The following is a 23,342-nucleotide window of genomic DNA, read 5'->3' on the forward strand; positions in this document are numbered from 1 at the left end:
AGGCCAGACCATCGTATCCGGAGCCTCCGAGAGCAAAGGGAATAAGGCGGAGAGTCTTTGCCAGTCTTCCAACTCTTCAGGAGACAAGGATCGACAGAACGCCAGGTCCCAATTATTAGCCGATACCTCCGCGATGGAGATATTTGGGTTAGGGCAGTACGAAAAAAGAACAGGAAAGCTAACAGCCAGAGGGGTATCATCACACCACCAGTCAAGCCAAAACGAACCGAGGATCCATCACCCACAATAAACTTAACATGTTCCAGGAACAAATGTCTAACTCTAATAAGGTCCTTCCAGAATTGAGAGCCACGTTGGGCCCCAGCAAACATCGGGCTAGAATAAGGAAAATATTTAGCTTTAAGAATCGAATACCACGTTGGGCCCCGTATGCTTCGAGTAGAGGAGCCACATGGGGAGGGATGTTTGGCCCGACCGCCGCCGTCTGTCACCTAGAGATTTTGTCCACCGGCACTGACCAACGGCGAGGTGGGAGGGACAGGTGACTAGTGGCATCACCGCAAGATTACCTCCTATGTCGTCCTAGGAGGACGATGCTGGGGGCAAAGGGGGAGACGGATGTCACGACGGCAGAAAAAAAGGGCAAAAACAACTAGTATTGTTTTATCCCTACAATTAAATGCATGAGCTTCGTTGAACTGCTGCCAAATGTGCAGTATTAATGGTGTGACTAGAAACTACGCTTGTATAAATAACTAAAGGGCTAGCCAACTCAGACGTTTGCGAGCCTACTAGCAGCAAATATATGCTTGTATGCCACAAAGAGTTCAAAGAGACTAGCTGATATCATTCTGAAGACAAGATATAACGTAGTACTAGGAAGCAACGAGTGTTAGCGAACGTGTGTTCGTGTCCTCTGTGCATGCCTAGTTTTTAGCCTAGCATCGGTTGAGTCAGTTGAGCTGTACATATATAAACCAGTGTAACACCAGATGATGAATACAAGAGCTGTTGCACGCCCTCTCTCTCTATATCTCGCTCTGGCTCCAACATGGTATCAGTTTAATTGAGATCCGTTTCTTCCGCTGCCCCACCCTTCCCACGCCATGAGCTCCTCCTCCTCCAACTCTTCCACCGGCGACTCCTCCTCCGACGAGCCGTTTGATCTCCCGGTTGCCACCCAAACCCTGCCCACTCTTCAGGTCCAAAGCCTTCGCATCCGGGACCACGTTCTCATCACCCTCGACTACGAGAAAGAAAACTACGGCCTCTGGCGCCGTCAGTTTCTCTCCGCCCTCGCCAAGTTCGGCCTCACCGATCATGTCGACGGCTCGCCGGCGCAGGCTACATCCGACTGGGCGCTCAACGACTTCGCCGTCCTCTCGTGGTATAACGCCACCGTGACGCCCTCAACCTTGGAGATCGTCCAGGAGCGCAAGAACTCAGCGTACACCATATGGCGCTCGCTCCGCTCGCTCTTCCGTAGCAACCGCGATGCGCGCATCACCTATCTCCTTGATGAATTTCACAGTTTTCTTCAAGGAGATCTTTCCGTCGTTGAGTACACTTCTCGGCTCAAGCAGATGGCTGACACCCTTCGGGACCTCGGCCATCGCATCAAGGACCGCGACCTCGTCCACAACGTCCTCCGCGGCCTCGACGAGCGCTTCCAGCACGCCGTTCCCCACATGACGAGTGGACGTCGGCCCTCCTTCATCAAGCTGCGCTCCTTCCTCCAGCTCGAGGAGCAGCGCCTCAGCCGCCAGGCGCGCGTGGCCGCGCGCACCGCACTCATCGCCCAGGCCAGCGCCTACTACGCGGCGCGACCTCCGGCGCCGGCGCCGGCGCCCGCTCCGGCCTCCTTCAACCCGGCCCTGCTCGGCCCTCTGCCCCACGCCGCCGGCAGCTCGGCCGGCTCCTCCGGGGCACGCGGCCGCCCAAAGAAGCGCAAGGCCAACCCAGCGGGGCCTGGAGGCTCCTCTTCCGGCGGGGTTGCTCCTGCTGGGCTTCTCCCTGGACCGCGTCCTCCTACTACTGTCGCCGGCACCTTCCAAGGGATACTTGGTGCCCGGCCACCTGCCCCGACTCTGCCCCAAGCGCACCAGGCCACAACGGTGGCGTCGCCTTCCCCACAATGGGATCAGGCGGCTCTCATCGCCGCCCTCAATCAGATGGCGCTGCATCCGCCCTCTGCACCCGGCGGCGAATGGGTCCTCGACAGTGGCGCTTCGTCCCACATGAGCTCCGGTTCCGGTATTCCCTTCTCCCTACCCAACCCATCCTCTCCTTCTTCTATCATCGTCGGCAATGGTTCTCTTCTTCCCATTACCGGCGTCGGCTCTACTTCCTTCTGTACCCCCTCCCGACCTCTCTCCCTTCTTGAAATTCTCATCTCTCCCTCCCTCATCAAAAACTTAGTTTCCGTTCGTGCTTTCACTCGTGACAATTTAGTTTCAATTGAATTTGATCCCTATGGTTTTTCTATCAAGGATCTGGCCACAAAGACGGTGCTTCTCCGATGTGACTCCTCCGGCGACCTCTACACCTTCGCCCCGTCAAGCCACTGCCTCACCGCCGCCGTCACCGCCGACTTGTGGCACCAGCGCCTCGGCCATCCTGGAGCCGCCGCCCTTGCCAAAGCCTCTTCTTTTTTTGATTTCAGTTGTAATAAAACCTCGACGACACATTGCGAGGCTTGTCGTCTAGGCAAACACACTAGACTTCCCTTTAGTTCTTCTTCCTCTCACACTTCTTTTCCTTTTGAACTTTGTCATTGTGACTTATGGACGAGTCCGATCTCAAGTGTATCTGGTTATCAATATTATTTGGTCATTTTAGATGATTTCACACACTATGTCTGGACCTTTCCCGTACGCCGCAAATCTGAGGTTCATAGTCTCCTTGTTCAGTTTTATGCCTACGCTCAAACACAATTCTCCCATCCTATCCTCGCCTTTCAGACCGACAATGGGCGTGAATTCGACAATCTCGCAAATCGCTCACTCTTTGCCTCCCACGGCACGCTCTTCCGCCTCACCTGTCCCCATACTTCCCAACAAAACGGCAAGGCTGAACGGATACTCCGTACCCTCAACGACGGTGTCCGGACCCTCCTCCTACACGCCTCCATGCCTCCTCGTTGGTGGGCCGAAGCCCTTGCCACGTCCACCTATCTCCTAAATCGGCGTCCCTGCAAAGCCAATCTCCTCACCACACCATACGAACTTCTCTTCGGGACCCCACCCGATTTTCGTCATCTCCGTGTTTTTGGATGCCTCTGTTATCCCAACCTCATTGCTACCGCCCCACACAAACTCTCCCCTCGATCAGCGGCTTGCATTTTTCTCGGTTACCCGGACGAGCGAAAAGGCTATCGTTGTTACGACCCCATTACCCGGCGCATCCTATTCTCCAGGCACGTAACTTTCGTGGAGTCTATCTTTCCATTTAAAACGCTGCCAAAATCTCCTGAAGACTCGCCCGAATCAGCTCGTGATCCACCTCCCGCGGACTACGTCGACGTTGCATGGCCACCGCCTACCCCGACCCCTCCTGGATCGCCACCTGGCCCACCCATGCAATCCCCGCCTCCCACTCCGCACTCCACTCCTTTCCCCACGTCCCCGCCCGGGCCCAACTCTACACCCGCTGGCCCACCTACCCCACCAACTCCCATACACCACGTCTCTCCAGAGCCGCCTCCTGCGCATGTTCCACACCCAATGCTCACGCGTGCACGCCATGGAATATTCCAACCGAACCCAAAATACGCCAATCTGCATGCCACCACAATCTCTCCCATTCCCACGTCCGTTCGAGCTGCTCTCAACGACCCGAACTGGCGCTCTGCCATGCAATCCGAATTCGATGCTCTCCTCGCCAACTCCACGTGGACCCTTGTCCCTCGCCCACCTCACACTAATATTGTCACGGGCAAGTGGGTTTTCAGGCACAAAACGAACGCCGACGGATCCCTCGAACGGTACAAAGCTCGTTGGGTTGTCCGCGGCTTCACACAGCGCCCGGGCATCGACTTCGGCGAGACTTTCTCTCCGGTGGTAAAGCCAGCGACGATCCGCACCGTGCTTACTCTGGCGTGCTCACGTGGCTGGCCGGTGCACCAGCTCGACGTGAAGAACGCCTTCCTTCACGGCCTCCTCGACGAACAGGTCTACTGCTATCAACCTGCTGGATTCGTCGACGAGGCTCGCCGCGATCATGTGTGCTGCCTCTCCAAGTCCCTATACGGCCTCAAGCAGGCTCCGCGGGCTTGGTTTCATCGCTTCGCCACCTTCGCCGCCACCATTGGGTTCACCGCCTCGCGCTCCGACGCCTCGCTATTCATACTACGGCGGGGCGGCGACACCGCCTATCTTCTACTGTACGTCGACGACATCGTCCTTGCTGCCTCATCGGCGGTCTTGCTTCGCACCATTGTCGATCAGCTTCAGCACGAGTTCGCGATGACGGACATGGGTGCTCTCCACTACTTCCTCGGCATACGCGTGCAGCGCACCTCGCGTGGGTTCTTCCTCAACCAGACCCAATACGCCGAGGACCTTCTCCGTCGCGCCGGCATGTCGCAGTGCCATCCCGCTTCCACTCCGGTTGACACGTCGCCCAAGGTTGCCGCCGACGTCGGCCGCCCCGTGGACGATCCCTCGGAGTATCGCAGCCTCGCAGGCGGGCTGCAATACCTCACTATGACACGCCCTGATCTGGCGTACGCGGTCCAGCAGGCGTGCTTGCACATGCATGATCCACGGGACAGTCATCTTGCCATCATCAAGCGCATTCTACGCTATGTTCGCGGCACCTCCACCCACGGTCTTCTACTTCCGATCTCTCGGTCGACTGAGATCATCGCTTACTCCGACGCCGACTGGGCCGGCTGCCCCGACACCCGCCGCTCTACCTCTGGCTATTGCGTTTATCTCGGTGACACGCTTGTCAGCTGGTCCTCGAAGCGGCAGGCCATCGTGTCACGATCCAGCGCGGAAGCAGAATACCGCGCCGTCGCCAACGCCGTCGCCGATTGTGTATGGCTACGACAACTTCTCCATGAGCTCGGTGGCTCACCGCCGAAGGCTACCATCGTCTTTTGTGACAACATCTCGGCCGTGTATATGTCCACCAATCCCGTTCATCATCGGCGGACAAAACACATCGAGTTGGACATTCATTTTGTCAGAGAGAAGGTGGCCCTCGGCGATTTTCGCATTGTACATGTACCAACGACTCAACAGCTCGCAGATATCATGACCAAGGGTTTGCCAACATCGGTCTTCCAGGCTTTCCGGTCCAGTCTTTGTGTCTTGCCAAGCAGCGACGACACGACTGCGGCGGGGTGTTAGCGAACGTGTGTTCGTGTCCTCTGTGCATGCCTAGTTTTTAGCCTAGCATCGGTTGAGTCAGTTGAGCTGTACATATATAAACCAGTGTAACACCAGATGAAGAATACAAGAGCTGTTGCACGCCCTCTCTCTCTCTCTATCTCGCTCTGGCTCCAACAACGAGAACAACGGTGTGGCCACGTGCCAATTTCTGCCAACTTTGTTTCATCCTAAGACCACCTATAGAACCATCAGCTTCCGTGCCTCCTTGCACAAAGCCGTGGATGGCTGGGCACCCTGTCAGTGTGTGTTGTTGTCTTGCTACCTGGTCTGTAACGGCGGCTGTGCCCAAGGCAATGCCGCTCGATTGCGTCCCACGCATGATCCGCCATGCCAGCTGAACGATTAGGCGGGAAGGCTCCTACTAGCACAAGGACTTAGTGGCGGTCCGACATAAACACACGCCGCTAATATATTGTTTATACCAAAACAAAAATAGCCTACCCTGTTGTTACAGTGTTTTCTCTGCCACAACAGCTTGTTTGGCTGCCACGACAACTAATAGCAGCAATTGCGCAAAAAAAAAGACAACTAATAGCGGCAAAATGACTAATTTTTGTTGTCGTGGCATCATTTTGAGCCCTTCGGCATTGTCTAACGTGGAGGAAAGGGCAACAACTACTATATCGAAGATGAGCAAGAAAATGGGCTCGCCTTGCCTAAGGCCACGCTTGTTCCTAAAGAATGGGCCGACCTTTTTTAGAGAAAATGTATGAGCCAATTTTTATAGATAAAGCCACCAGACAGTGTTCCAGACAAACCACAACCAATAGACACGACCACGCCCAACCCAAGGGCAAACCAACTTACAAAAGTATGAGGTACAAGGCACCCAGGCCACCAGCACGACACGCAGGCCGGAAGAAAAAGAAGAACAGACATTGCATAAAACGACGCAGCCAACAACTAAGTCAAAAGAAACGCCAAGGGAACTACGCAGCTGGCTCCCTTGATAGGGAAGACGCCGAGGCCCGAATTTTAGTGAATAGAAGGTCAAAAGTGTCCCAGTCTTCCGCCTTAGTCAATGATCTTCACTTCTGCAGGAACACGCAAGATTTAAATAAGCAGTCAGCATGTTTAGCAAAAAAAAACATGCTCAATGGTAAATTTGTTTCTGGTAGTCCACAAGGCCCAACAAATCGCCCCCGGACCAACCCAAAATATTCGCTCAGTGACCCCAACCAGGTAATTTGCAAGGACCCGAAGCTCGGAGAATGAAGATGGAGCCCAAGACACCTGAAGCCACGACCTAAAACAGCTCCAGACCAGCTTAGCCAAAACACAATGGAAAAACTATGGTTCTTGTCGTCCAAGGCGCCGCAAAGAGCACACTGCTCCGAGCCCGGGCCATTACATTTACGACTGTGGTCAGCCGCAGGGAGGCGACCTTTGAAAGCTTGCCAGAGGAAGATCTTCACTTTAGGTGTAATACGAGCCCTCCAAGCCAGGCTAAATCTGTTAGTGGGGACGCCACCAATAATCTTACAATATAAAGACTTAATAGAAAAACGACCAAAGGAAGCGTGTGGTTAGACCACCGTGTCGGCTGTCTTCGAAAGCATGGGGAAGAAGGCAGTAAGCCACTGCCAATCTTCCAACTCTGCAGGGGACAGCGAGCGCCGGAAGGCCAGGTCCCAATTATTAGCCGAGAGCTCCGCGGTGGAGATGCTCGGGTTGGGGCAATAAGAAGACAGCGTTGGGAAGATCACCGAGAGGGGTGAATCTCCACACCACCAGTCAAGCCAAAAATGAACGAAGCTCCATTCCCAACCACACACTTCACGTGCGCCTGAAATAATGGGCAAACCTTGGCAAGGTCTTTCCAAAACTGCTAGCCTTCCCAAGAAGAGGCGAACAATGGCTTAGAAAGTGGGAAATACTTAGCTTTGGGAATAGAAAACCACAAGGTATCAGCTCCCATGGTCATGATTTTCCACCACCATTTGATCATAAGGCATCTGTTCATAATAGCAGTGTTAATGATGCCCAACCCTCCAAGATTTTTGGGTCTACATATTAGTTTCCACCTAACCAATCTGTATTTGCGTCTATTAGATGCCGAGTTCCAGAAGAAAGCACCCATATGCTTATCAAAACCGGCGTGCGTACCAGCAGATAAGAGATAAAAGCCCATGATAAACATCGGTAGGGAAGAGAGGCAAGCATTAATTAACGCCACCTTCCCAGCACTCGTATTGATTCTTTCCCGCCAAGGGAGCAACCTGTTAGCAACCTTAGCAACGGCAGGGGCAAACTCTTTGGCATATAGATTGTCTGGGGAGATCGGGAGGCCCAAGTATTTGAAGAGAAAGGATCCCAAGTTACAGTTGAGAAGGTGAGCCACCTGTAAGGCCTCCGTGTCATCAACACCAGTGACAATGACCTCACTCTTGGAGAAGGTTATCTTGAGGCCCGAAAGGGCTTCAAAACAATGAACTTAAGGTGGGTAATGCAACAATCATTTAGTTTAACCATAATGATCGTGTCCTCCGCATACTGAAGGTGCGTGACCCTTTCCGAAATAAGGTTGAAAATGACCGGAGAAATGTGTCCACGAGAAGCAGCCCTGGAAAGGATGCGAGATAGAGCGTCTGCCACAAAATTAAACAGAATATGAGACGCCGGGTCACCTTGCCATAGGCCCCAGACATCGGCAAAGAATTTGCTAACCTGCCATTAACCGAGATCCAGTGTGGCCCCCCGAGACCAGCTGCATGATCATGTGCACATAGCCCCCCTTGAAGCCTTTGCCACAAGCACCTGCCTAAGAAACGGCCAGCTTTTCAAAGTCCAATTTTGAAATCACGGCCTTAGGTTTATGAACTTTGAGGTCATGAACGATCTCGTGTAAGAAAAGGATCCCGTCTAGGATGAATCTCCCTTTGACAAACGCGGCTTGGAAAGGTCTGAGAGTTCTGTGGGCTAGAGGGGATAGACGAGTGGAAAAACCCTTAGCCGGGAATTTCACAAAAGTTTTAATGAGGGCTATCAGCCTAAACTGGGAGATCAAATCGGCCCCTTTTACTTTAGGAATAAGAGTAATGACAGTGTAGTGAAGGCGAGAGATGTCTGCTGTCCCAAGGCAGAAGTCTTGTATATTCTTACACACCAGAGGGCGAAGCTGGGGCCAGAATTTATTGAAAAAGGGAATGGAAAAGCCATCAGGACCTGAGGCTGCATTAGGATTGGCAGAATTAATGACATCCCAGATTTTAGCTTCAGACATAGGCAACATTAAGGCGTCATTTTCAGCCCTCAAGATTATAGAAGGAGCATCCCATAAGGCCGGGGCAATAGAAAGGCCAGACTCCTGCTTAGCAGACAGAAGGGAGGAGAAAAAATCAACCACATGCGACAAGATATGAGACTGATTCGAAGTCTAACTCCATTGATGAGAAGGCTGTTGATAGAGAATCTTCTCCTTCTGCCATTGGCAATGGCAAAGAAATAGGCTGTGGGGGAATCATCTTTAAGCGTCCAATTCAAGGTGCCTCTCTGATGCCAATACAACTCTGCATGCTGATGCAACTACATCTGCGCGGCCTCAAGGGCATACCGGGCCGACCAATCCCCCTTCAAGAGGCCAGACCCGTCAGCCACAATATCCAGACCAACAATTTGGGCTTCCAAAGAGGATTTCTCACGGGAGGCGTCCGCAGATCTGTTGCGAGACCAGCCCCGGAGGAACTTGCAAATTGCGTAAGAGCATTTATGCCAATCGTCCATGGGGCCAAAAGATCGATGATAAGAAGACAGCAGCCCAGATATCTTGTTAACCAGCATGTCTATGAACCCGGCCTCACAATTGATAACAAGAACACAACTCAGTGGTATTGGATTCCTATTGTCCAAAGCCCAATCAAACTGAAAATTTTATTTTGAAGATGCCTTATTATATATATGGGGCATCCAATAGCACAGGATGTCATATATTGATATTCTAGCAGCGATTTATGGCTTGATACCCAGTTACACGTGTTATACGTCAAACTGGCTGCATGCGGGATGTTCGGAAAAAAAGAGTTGTTTCTCAAGATCCTCCAATATGCAAGGACTCGCTTTCTTTAAATCTTTGTTTTAGTAAATTTTCAAATATGAAGAGGCTATACTTGACAAGAAAGGCATCAACATTTCCTAGTTTCTTCTTCCATCTGCTAACTTCTATTATAAGAAGAAAGGAGGAAAAGGCATATACTTGTATAAATATGCCTTTAAAGTTCATGAAATTTCAAAATGATTTCTGTAAATTGTAGTACATACTACATAGACGTTTCACTATTCCACTAACTATTATGTTTATAAAAATGAGCTTATATCTGCTTTTGTTCAGGTCCTGCAAGCATTCTAATACTATTCTCAGAGGATTACATCCATCACATATAACTAATGTTGACTATTGTGTATGATTTTACCGGTGTATAGTCATCTATAATATATCAGCGACAATTTTTTAGCATTTCTTCATAAAATCTGGATGACCAATTTTTGGTATTTGATTGTCATTTCCTCGTTCCAGAATACCTGTATCTTTAGAATCTGTGTTAGACCTTTTTATCTCTGTTAATTGAGTCAGAAAGAATTATCAACATTGAAAAGGCAAGAGTAATATTATTAAATCAATCAAGAATTACACTTTCATACAGTGTGTAATTATTCTTGTTTAGAGCAACATATTTTCAGAGAGATTGATTGCCTTAGATATGATATTTTGCTTCCCTGCAAATTTTTTATACTTTGCAAAGGGCTCTCACTCATCTGTATATATATGGCCATGTGTGCCATCCATCTCACTGGTAACAGGTTGGCATAGGCTTATGCGTAACAATTGCATCATCGGGCATTGGCTTATGTACCGATAAAATGAGATGCAACGATATCTAACACGAAAAACAAGCATCTGGAGTACTTACATGCAAGCATCAGGGTAGCTAGTTCCTCCTGGGTGCTCATTTTCTTCTTTGTTTTTGCTTGTTGTTAGTTAGTCCTGATGTTTTTCCATGAATCAATCCGTTTGTTTCTATATTCATTAACTCTTGTTAGCGCATGGATAAACAGTGGCATGACTTATGACATCAAGAAAGAAAATAATGCATCTCGCCTGATTTTTTCTTTGGCGAAGGACCGTTCCCTGTATATGGGCTTGTTATGGGATTTTCTTCTTTGAGGACCTTATCCATTTGTGGCCCATGCAAGTGGCCACTGGAGCACACCCTTCAGATCTTTATTGCCACATTGTACATCTAGATAGGTGGGACCAACAAGGATATATAAAGAAGGAAGGTGGACTAGCCTCTCTTTCCAACTCACCATGTTATATAGCTGCATTCACCCAAGTAAAGGCAACTTTCTATGTATGTCCTATAGAGTAAAGATAGGAAAAGGGTGAACTTAAGGCGCATGGAAGGCACTCGTATATCAGACTCCTGGTTTGAGAGGCATTTCAAATATCATCGAAGCATGTTATGTTTAAACTAGATTGTGTCTTTTTACCAACATGCAAAGTACTTGCTAGGTGAAATAGATGGAGTTGAAGCTGCCTCTGTTGCTAGCTTATTGTGTTTGTGAGTCCTCAAATGGTTGTATATATAATGGGCTGTGGTGATCTTTTGGCTAGTTTCTTAGCCTTCTGCAGTGGGAACTACCATTCTAGCTATAGTTTTAGTTTGCAACAGCCGTAGTTGGTATTGGGTCTATTGAACTATCTTCAATTTGCCATATTTTATTGTTGGTTTTATTTAATTGGATGCCGTGTTTCCTTATGTTGATAGTGGAACTGGAAGAAAAACAAGTGCAATGCTAAGATTGGACAAGAATTAGGAGTCATTGGGAACAAATCAAGTAAATGATAGCCAACAGTTGGCTCAAGCCATGGCCAAGCTGGCAGCAGATGCGAGCAGAGTCAGCAGTCAGGTCGAATTATTTTGAAGTTAGCATACACCATAATTACACATGGAAGCACCCTCATGGAGGCCCTCTTCATGCCTCGCTTTGCTTCCATCACCAATAATCTAGGAGGGTTGGGCACGCTTTGCTGCACTGTTGGCATTGCAGTTTTTTTTAGAAAAAAAGTACTCGCTCTGCTTCAAAATATAAGGTGTATTACTTTTCTGTAAAGTCAAACCTTTTAAGTTTGATCAAATTTGTAGAGAAATATATCAAAATCCATCATATCAATCTGTATGGTTAGCTTCATCTTGAAATGAATTTTCATACCTTTTTGTTTAATATTGTGGATGTCGATATGTTTTACCCTGAACTTGATTAAAGTTAAATAAGTTTGACTTTCCAAAAAACTAATACCCGTTATATTTTGGAACTGGTGGAATTTTTAGTTTGGCTGGTGGGGAATGATGGAGTATTTTTTATTTTTTATTTATAGTACGGTGATTTGATGGGACTTTTGTGGTCTTGTTCTGTGTTATCCACTAACCAACATATATTTATGTGGACAATTTATGTGTTTGTTCCTCAATGTACTATATTGGTGCTACAGTACACACATTATGGGAGGGTGCGCGGAATTGATGTGTTTTTATAGGCCTATTGGTGTTGATTGATTTGAAAAATTGTTGGCTCGATCAAAATCACATACCAAATCCAAAATTTAATACCTTAATTGCTTGAAAGAGTTTCAAAATTAGGAAACATATGGAATTAAAAGAATTGAATGGGAGAGCTCCTTGATAAATTGTTGACCCGGTCAAAGTCAGGTGACCCATTTCTAAATTGAACACCTAGATTAATTGTAAGATCTTAAATTAGGAAGCATAGTGTATAGTATAAACGAATTGAATGAAAGAGTTTTGAGAAATTGTTGACCTGACGAAAATCGATGACCCAATTTCAATTGAATACCTCAATTGAATGTAGTCTCTTTAAAACTAGGGAGCATGGTGTTATAGAGGATTCACCGTCTCCTTCTATATAGAAGTAGAAGTAGACGCGTGAGGAAAGCATGTAAGTGTGAACAAATTATCCAGTGACATTGGATTACAGCAAGTGTCTGCTTCCTCATGATTCCATGAATAATAAAAATGAATTCCCCACGTGAATAAAAAATTGCTTCCCTGGAAACTACCCCCTCCGTCCTAAAATTCTTGTCTTAGATTAGTCTAGATACGGATGTATCTAATATTAAAATATGACTTGATACATCCGTATTTAGACAAATCTAAGACAAGAATTTTGGGACAGAGGGAGTACATGGGTAGAATACCTTTGACGAGGCTACGAGATTGTCAAGAGGAACAATAACATATTTAATTTAAGAAGTTCACTTGCATTGCTTAGCGTCAAATCAAGGGCAAACATGATTGGTCTGACACCACCAATTTGGTGAATCTATTGAAATGCAAAGGGATAAAGCATACTCCCTCCATTCCAGAATATAATGTACACACACTTTTGGAGATTTAACTTTGACCACTAATTAGAAAAATAATAGTACATAAATCATGCCACTTAAAAAATTACACCATTGACAAATTCTTTTGAAATGAATTCAATGGCATAATTTTTATAACACATGACCAACATATTCACCCGTTAAATTTATGGTGAAACTTAAATCTCGAAAAGCATGTGTTTCTTATATTATGGGACGAATGTAGTACATCTTAGGGTTTCTTTTATTCAAAGCATTTTCATAAGATTTTTTAAGTGTTACAGCCTTAAGAAAGCCTCGCGAAAAAGGCCTTAAGAAAGAAAATCATTGTTGGTCATTCGATTCGTAGAATTGAATCGTATAGAAATGTTTCCTAGGAAGTCATAATTAAAAACAAGGTGTCCATAATTAGGATGCATATTCGTTATCCACAGATCTGTCTGGTCAGACTCTCGTAGGTGCTCATATGGATAGCGTGTGCGCTTGTGGATTCATGGGTTGAGTGTGCGTGCATGTTTTGAGCATGTTGCGTCAGTACTAAGTTTATAACAAAAATCATCTCACCAACTGAAATTAATCATGATAGGGGAAAAGAAAATGAAATGAGGAAACATATAGTAGGAATTAAGGTCATAAAAGGGAAAAGGAAAACAAATAATGTACAAAAGGAAATAGAAAATGGAAAGGAGAAGAAAAATAAAAATAAAAGCCAAAAATAATACTAAGTGTTTGCCAAATGCAAAAAAAAAACTCGACAATGAATTGTTTGCCGAGTGCAGAAAAACAAAGGAACTCGACAAAGAAAGGTAATTGCCAAAGAGTTGGTTGCCGAGTGCTTGACGGCGTCCCAGTATACGCACACCTCCATCATCACCGTCATGAACAGGACCAGTCGTTGTAGTTCGTCTTCATGACCATCGTCCACCTGGCCGAGCTAGAGTCGCACATCACCCTCTCAGCCACCTGGCCGTGTTCCGGCTCTATCCACGAAGCCGCGAGGGAGAAAGGGGCGGGGATCGTGAACGGCATGGCAGCGGTTTCGACCCCGACGCGCCGCCCTTTGCCTTGTCCACTGGCTCCTTGCTGCCGGCCATGTCCACAGGATCTCTGATGAGGCTCTGATATCATTTGTCGTTGCTATTGGGCACCTCTCTCACTCACAATATAACTCTGATCAACGAGCAGCTCACGAACACAGGGACAACGTATTTGTGCCGCCAACTGACTTGCAGCTTTTCTATTTTCCTCTCTTCTTATTCCATGCGTAACGAACGTGCCCGTATAGCTTGCTCTCATTGCTACAAACGTGCCATCCTATGTCTAACGGATCGAGGCCGCTCACGTCGCTACCAGCCCGTCGTGCTCACCGCACGACCAAGCCTTATACATCTACGGAAAAGAAAAAAAAACTAACGCATGACACCATGCAAGGCTGTCATGTACATTGAATAAGAGGAAAAAAAACAGCTGGACTCCTAGACTTAAACGACTCTAGTAAATCCTAACAGTGATAGTTGTGATAATATTGATTTTGTTCTAGCTTATCACACTCCACGAGAATTCCTGTACCCTGACTTTCGGGGCAAAGTATGAGTGTTATTTTGCTCTTTTCTGCTTTTCTTCCTCGTTTGCTCCTCCCTTCTATGCAATTTGATCAGCCAACACCTCGTATAAACATAATAGCCCCGTGCAATAAGTAGAAATCATGAAATAGATGAAAAGCCGGGGGGGGGGGGGGGGGCATGTTTGGTCCAGTAGTCACAGTAGGAGGTTTTGAATTGAAAGGCAGAATTATCTATGTATCGCGGAGCGCGAGATCTTCGCCTCCTAGATTGAAAGAGTACTTGATTAGTTCTGAAGATCTAGCTGGTGAAACTTACTGCCCCATTAAATAGTTACCGGGCGATATTGTTAGACTTAATCTTGATTCCATGTATCTGCATATTTAGTTTGCTTTCATTGTGCATGTAGGATAGGTTAGAGAGTAGCTAGTCCGGTGAAGCTTCAGCGGAGGCACGCGGAGAAGATGAGATGTCAGGCTGCCGTGCGACGCGGCGAGCACGAAGAAATGTCGATATTGCTATGCGATAAGGCAACGCCGTGTGATGCGGCAAGATGCGACCGTGGCTGGAGCGTGACGGGCTGCTCATTCAGGTTGAGCCAAGTGATTTGGCCAAGTCAGAATTAGTTAGAGTATGTGAGGCTGTAGCTGCATGTGTGCGTGGTGCTAGCCGAGTCAAGAGTCAGTGCATGCGTGAGTTTGTTAGTGATTGACATGGGCGTGCATGTAGCTAGTCAGTTGGCGAATGGGTTAGTGCGTGGAGGGTGCTGTTAGTGGCCGGTTAAGGTGGCTGGTAGTGCGTGCGTGAGTCCAGCACCTGATGTATATATACATGTTGCATACTGAGTAATGAAGTGAGGCCGAGAGGGCTGAGCAGAGAAACCATGTAGCCATTGTGGTTCACCAAGGGAGTGTCTCTGGCAAAGCGGTTCCTCTTCCTTGGTATATGCGTGCGTTGTGTGTGTGTGAGTGTTCTTGTGGGAAGCCACCGAGGAGAAGAGTAGCTTGAGAGAGATGGAGAGTTGAGTGAGGCAGCTCAAGGTAGAAGAAGAAGTGGCGCTGCGAGGTGAGGCGGCGCCAACAATTGGCATCAGAGCCTCGTCGATTCGGCGACGACGATGGCGCGGCGGACTCCATGTGAGATGGAGGCCGGCCGTGCAAGGAGGAGGCCGTTATGTGGAGAAGAGGGCGTGGTGATCGGCGTTGCGAAGGCGTCATCCACGTCATGAGGTGGCCGCTGCGTGCGGCAGGACGATGTGGTGATGGGCGCTGCGACGGCGTCGACCACGACAAGATGGTGCATGGTGGTGTCCGGCGCTGCGACGGCGTCGACCATGACAAAATGGTGCATGGTGGTGTCCGGCGCTGCGACGGCGTCGACCACGACAAGATGGTGCATGGGGGTGTCCGGCGCTGCGACGGGGTCGTCCACGACAAGGTGCACGGCGCTGGGATGACGTTGGCAAGTGGTTGTGGGTGATCTGCGTTGATGATAGGAGAATCAAGATTAGGGGGTGAATGTTAGACTTAATCTTGATTCCATGTATCTGCATATTTAGTTTGCTTTCGTTGTGCATGTAGGATAGGTTAGAGTGTAGCTAGTCTGGTGAAGCTTCAGCGGAGGCACGCGGAGAAGATGAGATGTCAGGCTGCGTGCGACGCGGCGAGCACGAGGAAATGTCGATATTGCTATGCGATAAGGCAACGCCGTGTGATGCGGCAAGATGCGACCGTGGCTGGAGCGTGACGGGCTGCTCATTCAGGTTGAGCCAAGTGATTTGGCCAAGTCAGAATTAGTTAGAGTATGTGAGGCTGTAGCTGCATGTGTGCGTGGTGCTAGCCGAGTCAAGAGTCAGTGCATGCGTGAGTTTGTTAGTGATTGACATGGGCGTGCATGTAGCTAGTCAGTTGGCGAATGGGTTAGTGCGTGGAGGGTGCTGTTAGTGGCCGGTTAAGGTGGCTGGTAGTGCGTGCGTGAGTCCAGCACCTGATGTATATATACATGTTGCATACTGAGTAATGAAGTGAGGCCGAGAGGGCTGAGCAGAGAAACCATGTAGCCATTGTGGTTCGCCAAGGGAGTGTCTCTGGCAAAGCCGTTCCTCTTCCTTGGTATATGCGTGCGTTGTGTGTGTGTGAGTGTTCTTGTGGGAAGCCACCGAGGAGAAGAGTAGCTTGAGAGAGATGGAGAGTTGTGTGAGGCAGCTCAAGGTAGAAGAAAGGCGGCGCTGCGAGAGGGGCGGCGCCAACAGATATTACTTTCTATGTATCTAAAATAGACGATTCTAGCACATGTGAGGAAATATTTGCGACGGCAGAGAAATGCCTATATGTCTACCATTGATGTCACTAAGAACTTTACCCCAACCAACCACACTTATGGTAGTGGCACAATGGGTTCACAACCTATCTATGTGGATGTTTATTTGTACACCTACTTAAATGAGTCCACCATATTTAATGGGGAGAAGGTGCCACAAGAACTCAAGGGAACACTACCAATCTACACTGCTAAAATGATATTGCCATGTAGTTGTGCAGTTGAACTAGGACTAAGAATCATCGGGAGCAAAATAGCTAGCTGTGTGTTATTGCCTTGAACTAGGGATGATCCAGATGCGAGCACAGATTCTAGCAAATTACTGCACATGATGAGTTGTTGCCAAATCACACGGGTGGTACCCCTCTCCATATGTCGATTTGCGTCCATCTCAAAATATCATTTCCTTTGTAATTTCAAGTAAAAGTTGATATGTGTGCAACAACACAGTATAGTGTCAGTCGCACTCTGTTCTTGAATGATGGAACACAAAAGTACACCACCTGAAGCTGGTCCAATAGCAAACAAGGAAGGAAGTCAGAAGACCAATGCTCCCTGTGAACAGAAGAATGCTCCATGGAAACTACTTTTTTTTGGCTGAATGCTTGATAATTATTATTTCCGATCCGAACGGCAGGTGTTTTGTCTTTTCATTTCTGCAGTGGGAAAACTGTAGAAAGGTTGTGCCGGACAACATATAGAAATCAAAAAGAAAAACGTGTCCAAAACTGCACGAACACAGTTCCGCTATACAAGCTCACTCCTTATCGCCCTCATGCCTCTTACAAAGGTGTAGATCATCACCCGTAAACAAAAAACAACACCGGCAGCGTTAGCGGCGACGCAGCGACAATCACGATGACATCGCCGGACCGAGACTCTAACTGCAATGCTCGGTCAGGCGATCAAGTTCGATTATTCTTCATGTTTCCTTCTACTTGAGTGCAGCAGCTCATTCTTCATCTTAGTTAATCAACAATGGAAATCATCTTGTAAAAACGGATATTTCGTTATGTAATCATGTTCAAACTAACATTGTTTATCATTTTCTACATCCATATTCAGCTATGAAAATTAGAAGAGGGGTATTCTCAGACGATTGAGGAGTCAGAGCGGTTTAGAAAAGAGCACAAGGTGCGACGAATCAATGAGGCATGTCTTCTTACCATGGAGACCAAAATTCCTCTTTTCATAGAACCATATTAACATGTGGTCAGATGGAATGTGCGGGATGAATGCCTGGACTTCATCTCTGAACATTCGAGCAAAAATTGCAGTGGGGTGTTACAAATTTTGCTGCAACTAAGGTCAACTGCATGCCGAGGATCTAAAATCAGTCACTACAACTGTCAGAAGCATAGCATGTGAAGGCAATTTGGAATCAGCGTGTTGCACTAAGTTGCGATCCACCAACCGGCTAGTCGAGCGGCGGTTTGCGGTGGCACCCAAAGGGTGTTTGTGAGTGTTCCTCTCATCAGATCTGATGGTTGTTGCCCATGAATTGTAGGTACGGATGCAGCTGGAAGGCTCCTTCATGATATTTTGTGTTGTAACCTTGTTGAAAGCATTGCTTGGATAGACTCAAACTTGTTCTTTAGGGTGAAAACCTAGAATCTGGCATTTAGTTGTTGGATCCGACAACGGCGGCACTTGAGCATCGTTCCCTTCCTGATGGCGTTATTGTTGTGGAACCTCGCCATCTTTGTGGTGTCAAAACATGGTTGGTGCATATATGGTCGTTGTTTTAGTTTGATGATCGCTTCAAGTTTTTCTTTTCTTTTCCCTCGCTAAGGCATAGCGTTTGTCCTATATAACTTTACTATTTGTCGGCGTGTTTACTTGTGTGTGTGTTCATTCGTGTTGGCTATGTCCATCCAAACTTTGTAGAGGCCAAATCTATACTCATTGTGTTTGTATGCACTTGATGCTTCTTTAATTTTGTGTCAATAAAACCTTTCCGTTTTGAAAAAAGTTACTCCTTTCACTTCAATTTTTGTGTCAAGTTTTAACTTATAATTTTAGTCAACACAATATGAATTACTCCCCCTTTCTATTTTTATAGGGCCTAATGCATTTTTCAAGGCTAACTTTGACCACATGTTAGAGCATAATATAATGACATGCAAGTTACACAAAGCACACCATCAAATTCGTACATGAAAGAAGCTGCTAATGATATAATTTTCACATTATACATCTCATATACTATTTATCTTATCAATAGTCAAAGGCAACCTCGAAAAAATGTATTAGGCCCTATCTATATGGATGGAGGGAGTATATGTCATCGAAAATATATCATCCGAAAGTTCTTTGGAATGTGAATCAAATGAAATACTTTTTATGGCATATAATTCACCTTTTGTGGGTAAAATTAATGGTCAAAGTTAGATACAAAATATGAAATGACCTTGTATAGGGGGAATGGAGTAAGTACTTCTATACAAAGTTCAGTGGAAGAGGCCAAAGATGCCAATGTCTGAATTCAGCTGAAATAATCAACAACTAGTAGCCAAGCACCATTCTTTTGAGCTACATTTATTTTATGTTCATAACATGGTGGAGGTATTTGATTCACATGAGGGCCTCATATGTATACACTAGCGTTATTCGTTAGCACCAATCTGTATGACGCTATTGAACTTGGTTTGAACATATGTTACTAAAATGCACGTCATTCGTAGGGCGCACCTTGTCGGGGCGTACCTTGAACATATGTATTTGATCGTACCAGAACTTGTGCTACATAGACGAGACATTATTCACAGTGTGGTGTATGGAGTATCTTTGTATGTGTCGTTCAACATATTGTGACGGTTTTAACCGGGTTTTTGTTAATTATCCTAACAATTACCATCTTGTTAATTGATGGATCAGGCAAATCTTGCCTCCATTTCCAGAAAATAGATTGCACATACACAATAGGTTAAATGATTGTCGTTGCATTTACTCATGATACAATTGAGCAAACACTCGAGCAAAAAAGTGACTACTAAGAATGTTTGACAAATCATTTTGAAGTTGAATAGAATTGTGGCAAAGCGACCATCGCCGTTGAAGACGGTGAGGTGTGCTAACACGATAGGGCAACATATATACAATGTGAGAAACAATACACAAAAACGCCTAGAAACTTTCTCGTCACATGTAGCGTTACCTACCAAATTTGAAAATTTTAAGGTTGGATGATCACTTTACTGCATCAACATGGGACCAAGTGAGTTGCTACAATAAACCAAACACATTCGTCATTCCTTCTATACACGTGCCAAAGAAATGCCTATATGTGTGGCACCGATGTGACCAAGAATTGTACAAAGGAGACGTCACTCATGGCATCAGGGTCCACAACATATCTATGTGGATATTTATATGTGCACCTTCTAAAACTAGTCGACCATATTTAAACGGAAGAAGGAGCTACGAAAACTCAAAGAAACACAACCATTTGTTCAAGCGTGGCGATGCTACAATGATACGCTCGAAAAGTTGTGCAACCCAACTAGGACCGGAACAAAACAACTTGCATTGTATGACTGCCTAACTGCACATTGAGATCTCATAGCATTCATGTGGGAAGATGCGAGCGAACGCTTCAGACCTTGGATTGTTTGCTGGTTGATGCGGATTATGAGTTGCTGCTGAACCATCCGCCTGGAACCCCTCTTCATGCCTTGATTTGTAGCCGTTCCTAGGGGTTCAATGGTAGCTACACCTTCAATTCAGGAACTGCTTAAGATGACTCCATTCGAGAAATGGTAGTAGCCCTTCAATTTTACTGATGGGCAGTACCGCAGTGCAATATTTTGCTTGGAAAAAACCACAGTATTATTTCTCTTTTCGAGACGATATCACTCACAATCATTAGTTCCACACTTCACAGATTGGAAGGAAATGCATACATATTCATACTAGAATGAGATAATGAGTAGTTTGAGTGTCGTGGTTAATTCTTTTTGCTCTCATGCAAAAATTGTCAGTCTCTCCATTTCCAGTGGCCTCTTGATCCCACTATTTCCTTCACGCTATTTCTTTGTCCAAACAGAGGAAATACCTTTTTGTCATGACCTTTAATTTAGTGCCTAGATTGTGTGTGATTAGCTAAATCAACACTACAAACTCCTCACCACACCATACACGCCTCCATGCCTCCTCGTTGGTGGGCCGAAGCCCTTGCCACGTCCACCTATCTCCTAAATCGGCGTCCCTGCAAAGCCAATCTCCTCACCACACCATACGAACTTCTCTTCGGGACCCCACCCGATTTTCGTCATCTCCGTGTTTTTGGATGCCTCTGTCATCCCAACCTCATTGCTACCGCCCCACACAAACTCTCCCCTCGATCAGCGGCTTGCATTTTTCTCGGTTACCCGGACGAGCGAAAAGGCTATCGTTGTTACGACCCCATTACCCGGCGCATCCTATTCTCCAGGCACGTAACTTTCGTGGAGTCTATCTTTCCATTTAAAACGCTGCCAAAATCTCCTGAAGACTCGCCCGAATCAGCTCGTGATCCACTCCCGCGGACTACGTCGACGTTGCATGGCCACCGCCTACCCGACCCCTCCTGGATCGCCACCTGGCCCACCCATGCAATCCCCGCCTCCCACTCCGCACTCCACTCCTTTCCCACGTCCCCGCCCGGGCCCAACTCTACACCCGCTGGCCCACCTACCCCACCAACTCCCATGCACCACGTCTCTCCAGAGCCGCCTCCTGCGCATGTTCCACACCCAATGCTCACGCGTGCACGCCATGGAATATTCCAACCGAACCCAAAATACGCCAATCTGCATGCCACCACAATCTCTCCAATTCCCACGTCCGTTCGAGCTGCTCTCAACGACCCGACTGGCGCTCTGCCATGCAATCCGAATTCGATGCTCTCCTCGCCAACTCCACGTGGACCCTTGTCCCTCGCCCACCTCACACTAATATTGTCACGGGCAAGTGGGTTTTCAGGCACAAAAACGAACGCCGACGGATCCGTCAAACGGTACAAAGCTCGTTGGGTTGTCCGCGGCTTCACACAGCGCCCGGGCATCGACTTCGGCGAGACTTTCTCTCCGTGGTAAAGCCAGCGACGATCCGCACCGTGCTCACTCTGGGCGTGCTCACGCGGCTGGCCGGTGCACCAGCTCGACGTGAAGAACGCCTTCCTTCACGGCCTCCTCGACGAACAGGTCTACTGCTATCAACCTGCTGGATTCGTCGACGAGGCTCGCCGCGATCATGTGTGCCGCCTCTCCAAGTCCCTATACGGCCTCAAGCAGGCTCCGTGGCTTGGTTTCATCGCTTCGCCACCTTCAACCGCCACCATTGGGTTCACCGCCTCGCGCTCTGACGCCTCGCTATTCATACTATACGGCGGGGCGGCGACAACCAGCCCTATCTTCTACTGTACGTCGACGACATCGTCCTTGCTGCCTCATCGACGGTCTTGCTTCGCACCATTGTCGATCAGCTCAGCACGAGTTCGCGATGACGGACATGGGTGCTCTCCACTACTTCCTCGGCATAACGCGTGCAGCGCACCTCGCGTGGGTTCTTCCTCAACCAGACCCAATACGCCGAGGACCTTCTTCCGTCGCGCCGGCATGTCGCAGTGCCATCCCGCTTCACTCCGGTTGACCACGTCGCCCAAGGTTGCCGCCGACGTCGGCGCCCCGTGGACGATCCCTCGGAGTATCGCAGCATCGCAGGCGGGCTGCAATACCTCACTATGACACGCCCTGATCTGGCGTACGCGGTCCAGCAGGCGTGCTTGCACATGCATGATCCACGGGACAGTCATCTCGCCATCATCAAGCGCATTTCTACGCTATGTTCGCGGCACCTCCACCCACGGTCTTCTACTTCCGGTCTCTCGGTCGACTGAGATCATCGCTTACTCCGACGCCGAACTGGGCCGGCTGCCCGACAACCCGCCGCTCTACCTCTGGCTATTGCGTTTATCTCGGTGACACGCTTGTCAGCTGGTCCTCGAAGCGGCAGGCCATCGTGTCACGGTCCAGCGCGGAAGCAGAATACCGCGCCGTCGCCAACGCCGTCGCCGATTGTGTATGGCTACGACAACTTCTCCATGAGCTCGGTGGCTCACCGCTTGAAGGCTACCATCGTCTTTTGTGACAACATCTCGGCCGTGTATATGTCCACCAATCCCGTTCATCATCGGCGGACAAAACACATCGAGTTGGACATTCATTTTGTCAGAGAGAAGGTGGCCCTCGGCGATTTTCGCATTGTACATGTACCAACGACTCACAGCTCGCAGATATCATGACCAAGGGTTTGCCAACATCGGTCTTCCAGGCTTTCCGGTCCAGTCTTTGTGTCTTGCCAAGCAGCGATGACACGACTGCGGCGGGGTGTTAGCGAACGTGTGTTCGTGTCCTCTGTGCATGCCTAGTTTTTTAGCCTAGCATCGTTGAGTCAGTTGAGCTGTACATATATAAACCAGTGTAACACCAAATGAAGAATACAAGAGCTGTTGCACGCCCTCTCTCTCTCTCTATCTCGCTCTGGCTCCAACAACGAGAACAACGGTGTGGCCCAACGTGCCAATTTCTGCCAAACTTTGTTTCATCCTAAGACCACCTATACAACCATTCAGCTTCCGTGCCTCCTTGCACAAAGCGTGGATGGCTGGGCACCCTGTCAGTGTGTGTTGTTGTCCTTGCTACCTGGTCTGTACGGCGGCTGTGCCAAGGCAATGCCGCTCGA

At 47.9% G+C, this 23,342-nt stretch overlaps 1 protein-coding gene across 1 annotated transcript; it reads left to right on the forward strand.

Moving 5' to 3' along the window:
• The first annotated feature begins 961 nt into the window (after positions 1-961).
• Positions 962-2,793, forward strand: LOC123134737 (vasodilator-stimulated phosphoprotein-like). The gene is made up of 2 exons (XM_044553919.1): positions 962-2,214; positions 2,451-2,793. Exons 1-2 carry the CDS (start codon positions 1,068-1,070, stop codon positions 2,483-2,485), a joined length of 1,182 nt encoding a protein of 393 aa, XP_044409854.1. The 5' UTR covers positions 962-1,067; the 3' UTR covers positions 2,486-2,793.
• Positions 2,794-23,342: the final 20,549 nt, after the last annotated feature.

The sequence above is a fragment of the Triticum aestivum genome, chromosome 6B, assembly GCF_018294505.1.
Source record: "Triticum aestivum cultivar Chinese Spring chromosome 6B, IWGSC CS RefSeq v2.1, whole genome shotgun sequence".
In the NCBI taxonomy this organism is placed as follows: domain Eukaryota; kingdom Viridiplantae; phylum Streptophyta; class Magnoliopsida; order Poales; family Poaceae; genus Triticum; species Triticum aestivum.

What these genes read in the sequence shown, in the direction of transcription:
- LOC123134737 (XM_044553919.1), top strand. Translation starts at nt 1,068, where the DNA reads ATGAGCTCCTCCTCCTCCAACTCTTCCACCGGCGACTCCTCCTCCGAC. An exon ending in CCACATGAGCTCCGGTTCCG is followed by an intron (nt 2,215 to 2,450) that starts GTATTCCCTTCT and finishes TTTTCTATCAAG; the next exon opens with GATCTGGCCACAAAGACGGT.